Genomic DNA, 15,116 nt, shown 5'->3' with positions numbered 1-15,116 from the left:
CGCTTTTAGCTACTTGGCTAACTAACCTAATGAGCAAGATGGCCCCAAATACCTTAATAGAAGGGAACCTGGCTTGAATTCTACTAATGATGGATGATAACTAATGATCTTTCGATAACTTTTCTCTTTTGCGTGGGGGGATTAATACGTTACTTCTGAGGCAAGCTAGCTGCTAGCCTTGTGTGAGGCCACATATTTGAAAACATATTGCTGAGGTGTAAATAAACAGTACAGGGTTTAAAGATGAAACATAAAAGCTTTTCTAGTTGAGTTAAGCAGCGTTGTTGAATTCTGCTATAGCGACATAGATGTAAAGAACTTGATGGTAAGAGATGCTGGTTTATAAGCTTGATATCTGCTGTCAAAGGCAGGCATTTCCCATCTTCATAATTCTTTCCTAGGCAGAAAATGGTGTCTCCAGCTATATAAGCTCTGGATACTGTAAACATATATCTTGATATCATCCTAAGAGATTACATCCTTAAAGTTTAAGATGAATATAAATATCTATATGGATTAATTCAGATAATAATATAACCGGATACAGTGCCACCTCTCAATCATTAATTTATTTCTATGGATAATGTTTGGAGTCCTGCATAGTCAACAAAACCGCCTATTCATGGAATCTGCCTTAGGTCACTCCTTCACTCTTATTACTAGAGTTGGAGCTCATCCCTTTGATGCTTACATTCCTCCTTTTTCTTTTTGTATATTTAAGAGAAATTTACCTTGATTCCTGATTTTTAATTTGTGCTTTGCTAGAATATTATGTCTCTTAGTGTTATACATGGCAATTGAGGTAGGAGGTTCTTGATTAGTTGTTGGTTGCTGATAATGTTTTGCCCTTATTACGACACAAAATGTCTCTAAGTATATCTTCTTTTCACAATATAGACAAGTGATAAAAACCTCTGGAATTTTGCTGCTAAGTTTTCAGTCTGCATTTAGGAAGCTGTGCCTTTTCAACTTGTTTTCCACACTGCCAAATGTCTTAATGATGATTCTGTAAATCCCATCTCAGTATTATCTAAACAGTATCTATATAGGTAGACAACTCCATCAAGATCTATATATCTCCACTCTTACATGTACTGGTACGTATGTAATTGTTTGCTTGTGATCACTCTCTCATTGCCTCAGCTTTCTGAATAGAGTACTTGAGTTCTTTCTGGATGTTCAACCTTGAAGGAGACAAAACTATGTCGTTCCACACAGAGCCTTCTTCGAAAGCCGGATGGAAGGTCTTGTAGAGATCAAAAACTGAATCTGCATTTTCGTTCAGCTTGGATACCACGTTCAGACAACTTATCTCATCCGGATCGACCAACAGAGTCTTGTCTTTGTCTTTCCATCCTATCAGCTGCAGAACACACAAATTATTAGTGGAAATGGAAATTCTTGGTTATGCTTGTAGCTGCTAAGTTTCGGCACGTCTGAATTGGTCTCAACTTAGGAAGAGAGGGTTGAGTCGAGTGTACCTTAGGAGCGCCTTCTAACGCATTAGTGCTGTAAAGTCGAGCATTGTCTACTAGGTTGCAGTATGTCATAAATGCTTCTGCAAATCTCTTGTGTGATTTCAGTTGAGAGTTCACCCTCACTGCCCTTCTACACATTATAGCTCGCCTGTGTCACAGTAAGAAATAGAATCAGCTAGTAAGAATTAAAATTGTGATAGTTTTCATGGTTGGTTTAATGTTGTGTTTACCTTATTCCTCGGATAACAGCTAAATAAGAATCACAAACAACGCCAACCAACTCTACCCTGTATGGTCTTCTCTTCGTATTTCCTTCATGTTCTTGTTCTTCATCCATTTGTTCCCAGTAGTTCTCAGTCACGACCCCGTTATCATCTTGTCTGTAGCCAGCTCCCATGCGGTATCTACGACGGTGAACAGACCTGGCCATGTTTATTGTTTGAACGACGAATGGCAGCCACGAAAGAGTTCCATCCATGATCACATCTCGCCCTTCATTAAGTGCAGTTACTAGCAGGGATGATGCTGCATCTGTAGATGATTGGTGCACCTAGAAAAAGTACAAGTGACGCTGAGATATTATCATCATATTATCTTGCAAAGGAAGCTTGGTCAGGAAAGAATGGGGTCTCAAAATGCAACAACTATTGATCTAGATGGAAGCAACCATCATTTATCTTTTCATTTGCCACATATTGTTTGCAGACAGTGAGAAGTGGGAGTGATAAATACCAGTTCAGAAGTGTGGAGCAAGTCATGGTGCCCTCTAGAGCTCAAGGCTTTGTAGATGACGTCCGACTCTTTGAAGGCATCAGCCTCGATGATAACTGCATTCCCAGATGCTCCAGCCCAGAACGGTCTATGGTGCATATAAACAAATTTTGTTATTGAATCACCTTACTACTCACAATAAGCTCAAATTATTTATTTTTAAATGTCTTGTTTCTGTTATGTACAGCTAAGACGAGATTGGCTTACTCTTTGAGAATGTCCTTGAGCACAGTACTCTTCCCGGCCCCCATCCCACCACCCATGAGGAGGAGGACCGGACTTCTGTCGCTAAGAGCCATTGGTACCATGACATTCGTGCACTGTGAATCGTCGTTTGTCACAAGTCCAATAGCTTTCATCTCCTCCACTAATGTGGTAAACACTCTTGCCACCTTTAGATTCTTTGTTACCCTCTCAACTCTTTGCTCTCTTTATTGCACAAATCAGGAAATACACAAACAAATATGTTTAGAATTCAGTTTTTATAAAAATTATGAATGAAAATGAGAGATGGAAGATATGAAGATCTACCTACCTCGTTGCTTGCATGACGATGTTCTTAAGCTTCTTTTTCGGCTCTTCGGCACCCAGCACCTGAAATCATTACATGTTTTTCAACAGTTATTCTAGGAAATACTTGTTGGATTGAAACGAAGCATGAGATCGACATGCCTGGCTGAGCATAAACGACGTATGTTTCCAGTGGAACGCAAAGTAGCTGAGGATGCATCTTTCGAATTCTTCCACCAGTTTGATGAAGAGAGAATCAACATCAGGATCGTTTGCAAAAAACGCGTACATGTCCTCTTCGCATCCCTCAGCTTTTTTAATGTATTCGGATGCCAACTTACACAAATGTGGGCATTCTCTCCTGTCTTTGAATCCCATCTGCCTGGCTGCTCCCCACACACACAACAACACACACTATGTTTTAAAATCATCTAAGGAATATCTTGATCATTCATATGTACATTTTCGAATATTGATGATTTTGATCTTAGCTAACGCGATCGAAGATCCAAGGGAGGAGAGGAAGGGGCAGAGATAGATTTCTTATTACCTACATAGTGAGAGAACTTCTCAATGCTCAGAACCTGGTCGGCAGCGGAGATTCTCTTCCGAGGTATGATCTTCCTGTCGCGTACTTTCCTGATGCGGTAATGCAGCGCGGCTGCTATGATCAGCCCCACGGAGGAGGCCACGAGGATCTGCGTGTATGTTGCTTTAGCGCTGCCGTTCATCTCATCTGCCGTAGAATCAAACATAATAATCTGTGATGGGTAACTAGTTTTTTTGTTGATCAGTTTTTACGTATGTTTTGCCACTATGCATCTCTTGCCTATGGAAGGACAAGAATGTGTTTTTCCTCTGTTTCTTTCTCTTTCTCTCTGTGTGTCTCTGTGTGTGTGATTCTGTTTTTTTTTGTTCCTATGAATTTGGAGATGGATGTTCATGAATGTCTGAATGTTTCAACTCCTTGTATGTGGTCAATTTGCATCATGAATTATCAAACATTCTGTTTTATGTTGTATGCCACGTGTATAATTTAAATTTGACAATGTTAATTAATTTTGTGAGAGAATGCCATAAATCTATCAATTATAATTAGCAATTCTGTTTTATAAAGGATTTTGGATGGCAAATGTTAATAGTTTATCCGTAGAGGAAATCACTTAACAATCTTGATTAATACATTAAATTACAATTGAAATGATAATAATCTCAACCACAACGCCAATTAGAAACTACAACTTGAATGCTATCATGTGGTAGTAAGTAATGGTTCATAAAATGTTAATGAGATTCGAGCGTTACTTAATCCTAGATGCATAGTTAATTTCGTAACTTAATCCGAAGTTATATTTTATTACTCCCTTCGCTTTATAGTAATAGAATCATTTTGCTATTTTGGTACTTTCCTAGTGGAGTAATTCCTTTTTAGTAACACATTTATTTTCATTTACTTTACTTTTTCTTACTTTATTCTCTTTTCATATTTCTACCTTTTTCATTTCATACTTTATTCTTTCTTTACTTAACTCCCTTAACACAATTTTTCTTAGAGCATCCCCATCCGTGCTCTTAAATAAGAGCACAGAGGTGGGCCCGGACCCACTTTTACTCTTTGTCCTTAGGCAAGAGCATAACACCCACATCCATGCTCTTCCACAAGGACAAGCTCAAGGGTCCTACCATTCTATTATTCAATTTAAATACTACTTCAATTACTAAAAACATTTCTACAATATAAAAATACATTAAAATATAAAATTTACATAATTAAAATCCTAAAAAATAAAAATACATAATTAAAATCCTAGAAAATAAAAAAATACATAATTAAAATCCTACAAATTAAAAATTACATAATTAATAACTAAAAAATACCCCCGTGAAAGACTAGTCCTCTATCCCCAATATTCTTCGGAGACCTCGTATACTTGGGAAAATTGAAAAATAAATTAAAAGTGTGTAGAAAACGGATATAATTTATTGGGAAGTGGAAAAATAAATTTTTTTATTTAAAAACATTTTTTTTTAAAAAAAAGAAAAAAAAACAAAATCTATGTCGTTGGCCAATTGTAGCCCGCCACGTAAGCCTGCTCAGCAGCAAGGACGGACAACGCGCATTGGTGAGCAGCGGCGTCCTTGTCAGCGGCAAGGACGGACAACGTTACCGTTGTGGATGCTCTTAATCTTCATGCCAGTAAGAAATGCCCCCACTACTATGGAATAGATAGAATACTATTTTATCTAGAAAACCGAACACCATCCTACTATACAAATATGAAATACATTATTTTATTAAAATAATACATATTTGATGTTGAATAATGAATAAAGATACTCGACAAGAATACAAAAGGTTCAATTAGAAAATACTCCCTCCGTCCCACTTTAAGAGTCCCGGTTGAGTTCGGCACGGGTTTTAAGAAATGTAAAGGAAAGTTGGTGAAAAAAAATAGTGGAATGTGAGTCCTACTTTTATACTCCCTCCGTCCACGAAAATTCGTCCCGGTTTGACCGGGCACGGGTTTTAAGAAATGTAATGGAAAGTGGGTTGAAAAGGTTAGTGGGATGTGGGTCCTACTTTTAAAGTATTAGTTTTATAATAAAATGTGAGTAGGAATGAGTTAGTGGAATATGAGGTCCACTACCAAAAATGGTAAAAGTGAAATGGGACAAATTTTGGGGGACGGACGGAAATGGAAAACTGAGACAAATTTTTGTGGACGGAGGGAGTAATAAAATGTGAGTGGAATGTGAGGCCTATTACTAATTATGGAATATTCCAACTGAGACTCCTAAAGTGGGACACCCAAAAATAGTAAATCGGGAGTATAAGGAGAATTAAACAAAATATTTATTAATGCTAATTTATTTTAATAATTTTGTTAAAAAAATGAATTAACTAAACCTAATCACATAACAAAGAATGAAAAAAGAACACTGAAAACCAAACTCAAATCTCAGCTGACATCTCTCTTTCTCACACAGCCATGGTTTCTACAACACGTGCTCGTGAAGCAGCTTGTGCTGCCACGGCTCTCGTCTCCGCGAATTCTCAAAAGCCTAAGCTTTCAACGATAATGGCGTCGCCCACTCCCAATTCCACCTCTTTCATAAAAGCCCCAAAAATCGACGCAACTCAATCGCTCAAAGAGTTCAACAACATGCTCCAAACGCAGCCGCCGCCGCCCATTTCATCATTCAATGCGCCGCTTGCAGCGGTTGCCAGAGCCAAGAAACATCAAGATGTGATTTTTATGTTCAACCAGATGGCGGGAGCTGATTTGTTCCCTGATTACATCGGTATGCATATCTTGCTCAATTGCTATTGTGATTCGAGAAGAGCTGGTCTAGGTTTTGCTGTAATGGGCGTGATTTTGAAGAAGGGTTTTAATCCAAACATTGTTACATTCACTTCCTTGATTAAGGGTTTGTGCATTGAAGATAGAGTAGGTGATGCCTTATCTCTGTTGAGGAAGATAATTGCAATGGGTTTTTACCCTAATGTGAAAACTTGGGGCACTTTGGTTAATGGGTTGTGTAGGAGTGGGAATGTGGGGATTGCTCTAAGGGTGCATCGAGAGATTAGGGATGGAGATGTTGGGTGTGGTTTGAGGTTTAATCCCAATTTGATTTACTATTGTTGTCTTCTTGATGGCCTTGCGAAAGAGGGGCTTCTGGAGGAGGCGAAAGAATTGTTTGCTGAGATGGAGGGGAGGGGGATTTCGGCTGATGTGGTAGCATTTGGCACGTTGATTGACGGTTTGTGCAAGATTGGAGATTGGGAGGGGGCAAAGGGGTTGTTCTTCCAGATGATGGATAGAGGGATCCGTCCAAATGTTGTGACGTTTAATATGCTGATTTATGCGCTTTGCAGGGAGGGTAAAACTGACGAGGCGAGGGGGATGTTGGATTTCATGGTAGAGCGGGGCGAGGAGCCGGATGTTATAACGTATAACACTTTGTTGGATGGGTACTGTCACGAGGGTAGGCTTGATGATGCGAGAGGCTTGTTTGTTGTGATTAGAAATAAGGGCAAACGAATGGAGGTTACCACTTACAATGTGTTGATTAATGGTTATCGGAAGCATCACAAATTGGAAGAGGCAATGGCCCTTTTCAGAGATATGCTTAGTGAAGATCATAAACCGACGGTTGTTACTTTTAACATTTTGTTAGTTGGTCTATTTGAAGTGGGGAACATTGTGGGCGCACGAGATCTTTATTCGAAGATGGAAGGTCATGGCGTGGCACCAGTCTCTGCAACCTATAATATATTACTGGATGGTTTCTGCAAAAATGATTCACTTGGGGAGGCAATAGAGCTGTTCCAATCTCTCGAAAAGTCTGGCTATAAGCTTAATAGTCATGCTTGTAACTGCCTACTTGACGGGCTCTGCAAGGCAGGAAAGCTCGATGAGGCTTGCGAGCTATTTGAGAGACTCCCGGATATGGGATTAGCACCAACACCTTATACTTACTCGATCATGATAAATGGGTTTTGCAAGAATGGTCAGTTAGAGAAGGCAAAAGATCTATTTCTTGTCATTGAAAACAGTGGTTATGCTTCCGATGTAGCCATCTTTAATACACTTATGCGAGGATTCTGCGATAACAATGACCCAGCCAACGTGGTCGATCTTCTTCAGAAAATGGCCAATAGAACCCTCTTGCCAGATTCATATACAGCAACTATAGTTGTGGACTTACTGTCGAAAACTGAAGGTTACTCGGAATTTCTAAAATTAATTCCCAACTTTAGTGACTAGGTCCAGGAGAAGATGGCATGTTGAAAAATAAGTTCCAGCAGTTCACCCTTTTCACACAATGTCAGCGTTGAAGGTACTGGATGAAGTACATTACAAACGAACCATACCTATGAATATTATGAAAATATATTGCTTCTGGTCCGTTCCAAATCAGAATGGGAGATGCTCATCAGCTCATGTATGGTTATTACTGGTGGGATGGTGATATAACAAAGTCCGTTTGCTCAAAATTTATATTGATCAACTCTTTGGAGTCACAGTTGATAGGATTTGCGGGCATAAAAATGAAGTCATTTTTGGCTTCAAGAGTTGAGACATGTCCTTGATTGGGAGGATCATAATATTGTTACTACAGAGGCGATGAGGTTTCTTGTGGCTATCAAGTCTCAACCTTGCATGCTTTCAGTTTTACCAGAATGTAAGTTTCTCTTCTGCGTCTAATTTGATTCGGTTTTAACTTCCAGCATCAGTATTTCTTCTGCAACTGCAGGCAGGCATTTATTTATTGAAGTAATGAAACTTCATTTTTCCTTTAAATTCTATTACTAGTGATTGCCATTTGACTTTAATATATTATAGTTTCTTCATATTAAATCACTGTAGTTTCCATTTAAACATACTGTCCAAGGTTACACTGCCAAATTTATGTTTTATTTTCTCTTTGAACGCTCTTCGCGACATCTAAATACTCCCCTTGTGATTGCAGAGCTCAATTATATAAGATGGCTTTGCCTTACTCAATGATTTGATGCTTCAATTTTCTTTCTGAAACTATCTCTCATCATTGTCCCCCATATGAGAATAAAAGTTATTTTAGTTTATACTAAGATAGTAATGAACTAATGATGATAGCTGCATATATTCCTTACTCCATTGAACACCTTTTCCCTTTTCCTAGAGACTGCCCAAAATGTAAAGCGGAGAGCCCGTGATTAAAATAGTCCAACTAAAGACGATGTGTCACTTGAATGAACACACCAATATGTTGGACAGTTTCATTTGTAGACTATTTGCTCTAATTAAAGGTCACACACTTCTTTTCTACAAGCAGGTAAATAGATATAGGTAAATATATATGAGGATATTAAATTTTGTATGTTTGTATTTTGTTTTTTCAAAGGGTAGGATCTTTCTTGAAAAAGAAAAACAAATGAGAAAATGACAGCGGAAATCATTGCGTACGAATATAACTTTTTCCATGCTAATGAGAAATCGAAAATGGTGCCGACGAAGGAGAATAGCATGAGAGATTGAACTTTTTGTGTGCAATTTAACCTGCATAGTAATTTTTCATCAGTTTTTCCCCATTAGTTAGTTAAAGTGATTGAACATTGTGCATTGTGATGTATAGAGGACTTATTATGGCTATTTCTGCTGTGATTTTGCAGAGGTGGCTCGAGACTCATCTCATCCTTGCTCCGGGGTTGAGACATCACAAGCTAGGTAGGTCGACATGGCCTTGTATCGTATTAGCACCGTGAGTCTGGATTCTGAAACATAAGGAAACATCAATGGATTTGGATTTGGATTTGGATTTGGATGTTGTGTTGTATCATTGGTGGGGTATGTCAAGTGTGTTTATGATGAAAGCATGGAGAATGTTGGAGACATGATTGTGGAAGTTGGGAAGATCCAAACAGATGAAAACGAGAAGCACAATCATGTCTTTTGCAATCATTCTTGATTTCCCAGTTTATGCTGAAATGTTTGTCCCAGCAAGTTTGCAGGGCTTTGTCCTAAAATGTGTGTGTGAGAGTGAAAGAGAGAGATTATCTAAGATTCTAAATAGGGGTGGATTTGGCTATGAATTTTTGTTTATTGCAGACCAATTCTTGTAAAGAATGACTCAATTTTTTTGTAGCTAACTATTTCGATTCTTTTCAAGTATAGTATGTTAAGCGATTTCAATAGAGAAAGAAAGTGCATTTGAAAATTCGTTTATACCTTTTTACTCCTAAAAATCTACTATATAATTGCTAACTAAAACTAATTTAAGGCCATAGGATTTTAGAAAACGTGTGTCTACAATTTGCCACGTATAATTTTTATTTTTATTAATAAAATCAAAAAAGATAAAAAAAACTTCAAATTAGGGTTTTGGATGAAAATGTCAATATAACTCGAAAATATCAACACAATGCTTTAGGAATGTTAACCCATTGCTTATATTGACATTCAACATGTATTATATTGACATATTTTATATAGTATGTTAACATTTCTGCTGTACGAAAAAATTAAAAAAAATTGATTTTTTTTTCAAATTTTGACGTCGGAACATATGCATGTAGGATATTGTTGGAATCCTTATGAAGTTATCTTTAATTTGATATATGTTATATGAATTTAAAGTTTTGGAATTTCTTTTAAAAGTTAGTTATAACTAAACATGTAGTTAATTGACATTAATACCTCTATTGATATTTTTTGGAATTAATCCTATGGCCTTATTGACGTTTTTGTTGATCGTATTGACATTTAGCGATTGATGTTCTAAGCCATTAATTTGAATATCTAATGACTATTATTTAAGTTATAAGTTAGCAATATAACACTCTCATGGTTCTCCATTTATGTATTTATATGGTTTAAGTGTACGAGTTGTGATCAATGTCGAACCAATTTTAAAGACCGAACTAGAGACCTAATCTCATCCATCCATTAATTACATCTAATGGTTATAAATAATTACAAAATATTTAATTTTTTTTATTAACAAAAGGGTAATTTTGGTAGATCAAATATCATGCAGTGTATGCATCTCCTCCTATCTTCCCAAACCCAACCCACTTCTCTCTCTCTACAATTCTCACTCATCCCCCACGCCAACTACCTCCGGCGTGCAGCCTCTCCCGCCCTACCGCATCGGAGTCGAGGAAGAAGCAGCACTCTACGGAGTGGATCTCCGATCTGGTGGAGATGGAGAAGCTCTGCGATCGTGCAATGGGGTGTACACGATATCGTAGAACAAGCTGATGAGCAGAATGGATTCATGGAGCTGATTCATGACAATTTTCAAGGAGATCGCGCATCTGTAGGGCGTGAACGCGGATATGTTGCAGGCGTCGTACGATCTGGTGATGAGGATGGATATTGGGAGGTGGTGACTGGTAGGATGATGGATAACATGGTGTTGCACTTGATATTCAACTTAGGGAAAGTGGTGAATAAGAAGATGTAGAAGGATATAATTGATGAGGTTATGGGGCCATAGGGGAACGAGCTGGAGAGGATGTTAGACGAGCTGCCGTCGGTGGCGAAGAAGACGAAGAAACTGCAGAGCAGTGTGAAATCGTCTATTTAGATTTTGATTTTACTTCATTCAACTAGGCTATAACTTCATTCGGTTAGATTATTAGTTCATTCAACTAAGTTATTACTTCATTTGACTAGATCATTACTTCATTATTATATTCTTATTGTTTGATTCAAATAGTGCCATCACTTTATTCAACTAGGTTATTAGTCTTAATGAATATGGAGCAGATGAGGAAGAGCGATCAAAAAAGAAATGCATATATTGCTTGATTCGGGCTAAAGAAGCTTCGGGAACAATTTATCGTCATCTGGTTTGATTTTGAAGGAATTCTGGTGGAAATTATCGCGGTAGATTAAAGGAATTTTTCAGAGTGGGGAAGAACGGATGAAGAACTATGTTGTATGTATAGTTTGCGAATAATTAATATTGTAATGAACTAAATAAAGCATTTGATGAAGTTATAATCTTAAGTAATAAAGTAATATGAATTGAACCGCCTTGTATGCATAGTTTGCAAAGAATTATTCAATAAAGTTATAAACACATGTAATGAAGTAATATGAACTGAATTGTGTTTATGTATAAGTGTGCAGTTGGACTTGTACCTGTATTGACTAAATAACCTAATTGATGAAGTTATAATCTACTGGAATAAAGTAATTAACTATTGGAATGAAGTAATAAATCTACTGGATAAAGTAATAAACTATAAATGTAATTTGACAAAAATACCCTCGGTTGAAGTAATTTGGCTACCTAATGAATGCGGAAATTTTCACTACATCATCTCATCTCATCCATTAAAAACTAGATCTAAGGGCCAAATTTGGTCTCTAGTTCGATTTTTAAGACTAGATTTGTGAATAATGGAACTCTCAAGTGTACATTTGAAATTATTTGGCATTTTTGTAGGAAGCAATATAAACATGTTCTCTAACTTTATATTATTATTAAATTAATTTAACAATATTTTTCCAAAAATTATGTTCTTTTTCTTTCATTTTTTTGCACTCCTTTAAAACTTTCTTTCAATCCGAATCTCCTATTCGAATGTTTATCTTTCCTTTATTTTTCAGAGCAATATGACAAAAAAAAATTATTGAATATTGAGATAAATGTCAGAGCTACATAAAGTTTCAAATTATCAACTTTTCCTGCCTCTTTATTCTTTTGCATGTCCCAAGTTGTATTTATTAGATAGCAGTGTATAATCCGTCGAATTTCGATGAACAATATTTTAACATTATCATTTATAAGTCAAAACTATGAAATAATATTAGAAATTGATTTCATCATTCATTGATCATTGTTTAATTATAGTAGTAATACTTGTCGATTACCTAAATTGTTTAATTATACTAATTGATGATGATTTGACGCAATAACAACGCAAAGCAACATTAATATGAGTAATATAATAAATGACAACATATTAAATTAAAGAGCAATTTGTGTGTGGGCATATCAATTAGTGTTCGAACACATTTATTCATAGACGTGACAAGCTCTATTTAAAAAATGATATTGCTGCATTTCTCAATTCTCATCCTAAATCCGCACAGTAATATCATAGTACTACTAATTAGTCAAACTCATTTAACCTTGTAAAGTATAAATGTCTAAATAATTTTTTAGGAGTATAAATTGTTAAATAATAGACTATCTATATTAATAAAACTAAACGTGAAATTTATGATAATACTAAGATAAGATAATATAAATTCGCTAATTACCCGCTAACTTCTCGAACTTGTTTGAATTAATTTTGTAAATTAAAATTGTCATAATAATTGATTATGTTTCTTTTAAAATAAAAATGCAAGTACAAGTTAATATTCATAACCATAAATGTTTGATTCCAATTTAGTTGTGTTTTTCAATTTTGTTGTGAATTTCTTAAAAAAATTAATTGATGAATTGAGACAATAAGAAACAATTTGCTATTCAATTTTCTCTAATTAAGTTCGCATAATGTACAATTCGACTTATTTGATCGTCGCCAATTAAATAAAAAAAAACTTATGAAATTTATAAATTAATATATTGTGATATATAGAAAAGTAAACTAAAGCGTATTTGAGTATGTCCAATTTGTCAGTTAATGCTTTAATTTTTTCTAAGAATATCAATATAGCATTTAAAAAAGGATGGAAATATTCGTGATTCTCAACTTTTGAAATATCAACGTAACACATCACCAAGAATATATTAGCATACAAAATCGGTTTCTAGTGCTCACATCACTAATACATAGATACACCTATATATGATCTATGCTCTATGAATAAATAAATACAATGTGTAAAATACATAGGAGTACTATACAATTTTGTATTTTGGGCCATAAGTTAAAAGAATTCATGGCTTTATTAATACTATAAAAAATACAATTAGTTTCTCATGTCATTTGAATAAATAATACTCCCTCCATAAATGACGTGATTCATGAATATCTCTCTATCTTGAAATATATATGTATAGATACAGAGAGAAATAATAATAATAATAATAATAATAATAATAATAATAATAATAATAATAATAATAATAATAATAATAATAATAATAATAATAATAATACATTATAAAAATATTACTCATATAAAGACATGGATGTATAAACAAAAAAAGGAATACCAAATAATATTGTAAATTAAAAATTATTATATACTACTATATGTGTAAGGAATATCACTGAGCTCACATCATCTTAAATCTAGCCAAGACTGAAACAAAAATACTTTTAAAATCATTTGAATCATTCATAACATGCGAAATATTCTTCCCCTCAAAGCAAAGAAAAACACATTGAATTAAATCTTGATATACATATCATTATATGTAAATATTTTCAATCACCTTTGATCAAATGTGTGTGAGACAGTGAGAGAGAGTGTTTTGTCTTTCCGTTTGAGGGGAATGAAGCCTGGTCCGAAATCATCCACTTAAGTCCGATCGATGAATAATAAAAATCAATGACTTCGCGCCAGACAACATACCCCTCAACACAATAATATCGATACACACATGCATCGAGAATTCAAGAGAGAGAAAAAAATATGGTAGTAGTTGCTTAAGTTAGGGTTGAAGGGAGAGACAATATATCTCTATATATAGAAATATAGAGAGAGGATTGGCAATTGGCAATGGCATGCATTATTAATGGGGTCATTGAAATACTCCTTTGAAGTCATGTGATAAAGAATCTACTTTCATCACCGACCCTTAATTCTCCTCATCACTATACGTATTCTTCCTAGACATACACGTATACCGTATACGTAATGTATTGCTAAAGACTAAAGTTATGTACTTGTATTCAAAACGATGTCGTGTTGTTACTCAAGTGAGATCGATTATGTTCATTATTAGTTATTACATGAAGATCAAATTACACATAAATTAACGATTGAAAGTACTATTGCAAGAATGGAATTTACTATTAACTTTTTAATCCTAGCTTAAATTAATGTTACCACATATTTAGACGACACATATAAATAGGTCAACGTTTGTGCTCTTTTTACTTATTCATGATATAATTAACTATACATTTATAATACAATTCTTCCAGGTGTATGGTTTCTTATAACAACTAAATAGTCAAATGGAATATCAATCATCAACTTAATCTGAAATTTAAATTAAGCTTTAAAGAATATTCCAATTTTGTATGCATTCGTGTCTCATTATTTTTTAAACACAATCTGATTAATTTCGGAATAAAATAAAATCTTAAAAAAACTCAGATGCCCTTATTTTGGAATGATAAAAGCTGATAATCATTTTAACTAAAAATATAATCTCTTCTATATCACGTGTGTCAACATTCAAGTACTATACAAAGTTACACACACAACATACAATACAAGTGAGATTATTCCAAAGCAGAAGCAGAGTATATTAATTGAATTATTTAATATAAATGGAAACTTGAAAGAATAAGTATTTAATTGGCCTTTGAATGTTGACTTTGATTAAAATAAAGTTGTTGGCAAGTTTATTCTCAATCACAAGTATAGTATCTATCTTTTGGTTGTGACACATTAATGATTCAACCCAACTTTGATGCCAAACTTAAATAGGAAGCTCCACCCCAAGAAAATGCAATTCTAGAATGATTTATGCATTAATTGTGAATTTGGTTATGCATCTACTTTTAAATTTATATGCATTTTATGATTTTAATTATGTTTATGATTACTTGAAATACAGTAGTTAGTATGAAATAGGATGAAGATTTGGGTTGATTGTTCAATAATTGTACGCATAGTCTCCGTAAATATATTATTGTAAGAAGTAATTTAATTAGACCAAATTCATCTAATA

General features: G+C 34.8%; 2 protein-coding genes and 1 long non-coding RNA gene across 3 annotated transcripts; 2 read left to right on the top strand and 1 right to left on the bottom strand.

Moving 5' to 3' along the window:
* Positions 1–1,123: 1,123 nt before the first annotated feature.
* LOC125221568 (calmodulin calcium-dependent NAD kinase) lies at positions 1,124–3,514 on the bottom strand. Its single transcript, XM_048123705.1, is given in 7 exon segments — positions 1,124–1,363; positions 1,482–1,626; positions 1,709–2,028; positions 2,211–2,337; positions 2,457–2,678; positions 2,785–3,145; positions 3,310–3,514. Coding segments are annotated over 7 exon segments (1,620 nt in total).
* On the top strand, positions 2,204–3,780 carry LOC125221569. Its single transcript, XR_007176387.1, has 3 exons — positions 2,204–2,342; positions 2,437–2,624; positions 2,871–3,780. It is a non-coding gene; the product is annotated as an uncharacterized LOC125221569 (long non-coding RNA).
* Positions 3,781–5,711: 1,931 nt separating this feature from the next.
* LOC125218040 (pentatricopeptide repeat-containing protein At1g12300, mitochondrial-like) lies at positions 5,712–9,415 on the top strand. The gene is made up of 2 exons (XM_048119635.1): positions 5,712–7,946; positions 8,917–9,415. Exon 1 carries the CDS (start codon positions 5,750–5,752, stop codon positions 7,526–7,528), a length of 1,779 nt encoding a protein of 592 aa, XP_047975592.1. The 5' UTR covers positions 5,712–5,749; the 3' UTR covers positions 7,529–7,946; positions 8,917–9,415.
* The last annotated feature ends 5,701 nt before the right edge of the window (positions 9,416–15,116 follow it).

Source organism: Salvia hispanica, chromosome 4 (assembly GCF_023119035.1).
Source record: "Salvia hispanica cultivar TCC Black 2014 chromosome 4, UniMelb_Shisp_WGS_1.0, whole genome shotgun sequence".
In the NCBI taxonomy this organism is placed as follows: Eukaryota; Viridiplantae; Streptophyta; class Magnoliopsida; order Lamiales; family Lamiaceae; genus Salvia; species Salvia hispanica.
The sequence above is the reverse complement of the archived record's forward strand: the minus strand, read 5'-3'. Positions and strand labels throughout refer to the sequence as shown.

Excerpts from the sequence above, each read along its gene's own strand:
- LOC125218040 (XM_048119635.1), top strand. The coding sequence starts at position 5,750 with ATGGTTTCTACAACACGTGCTCGTGAAGCAGCTTGTGCTGCCACGGCT.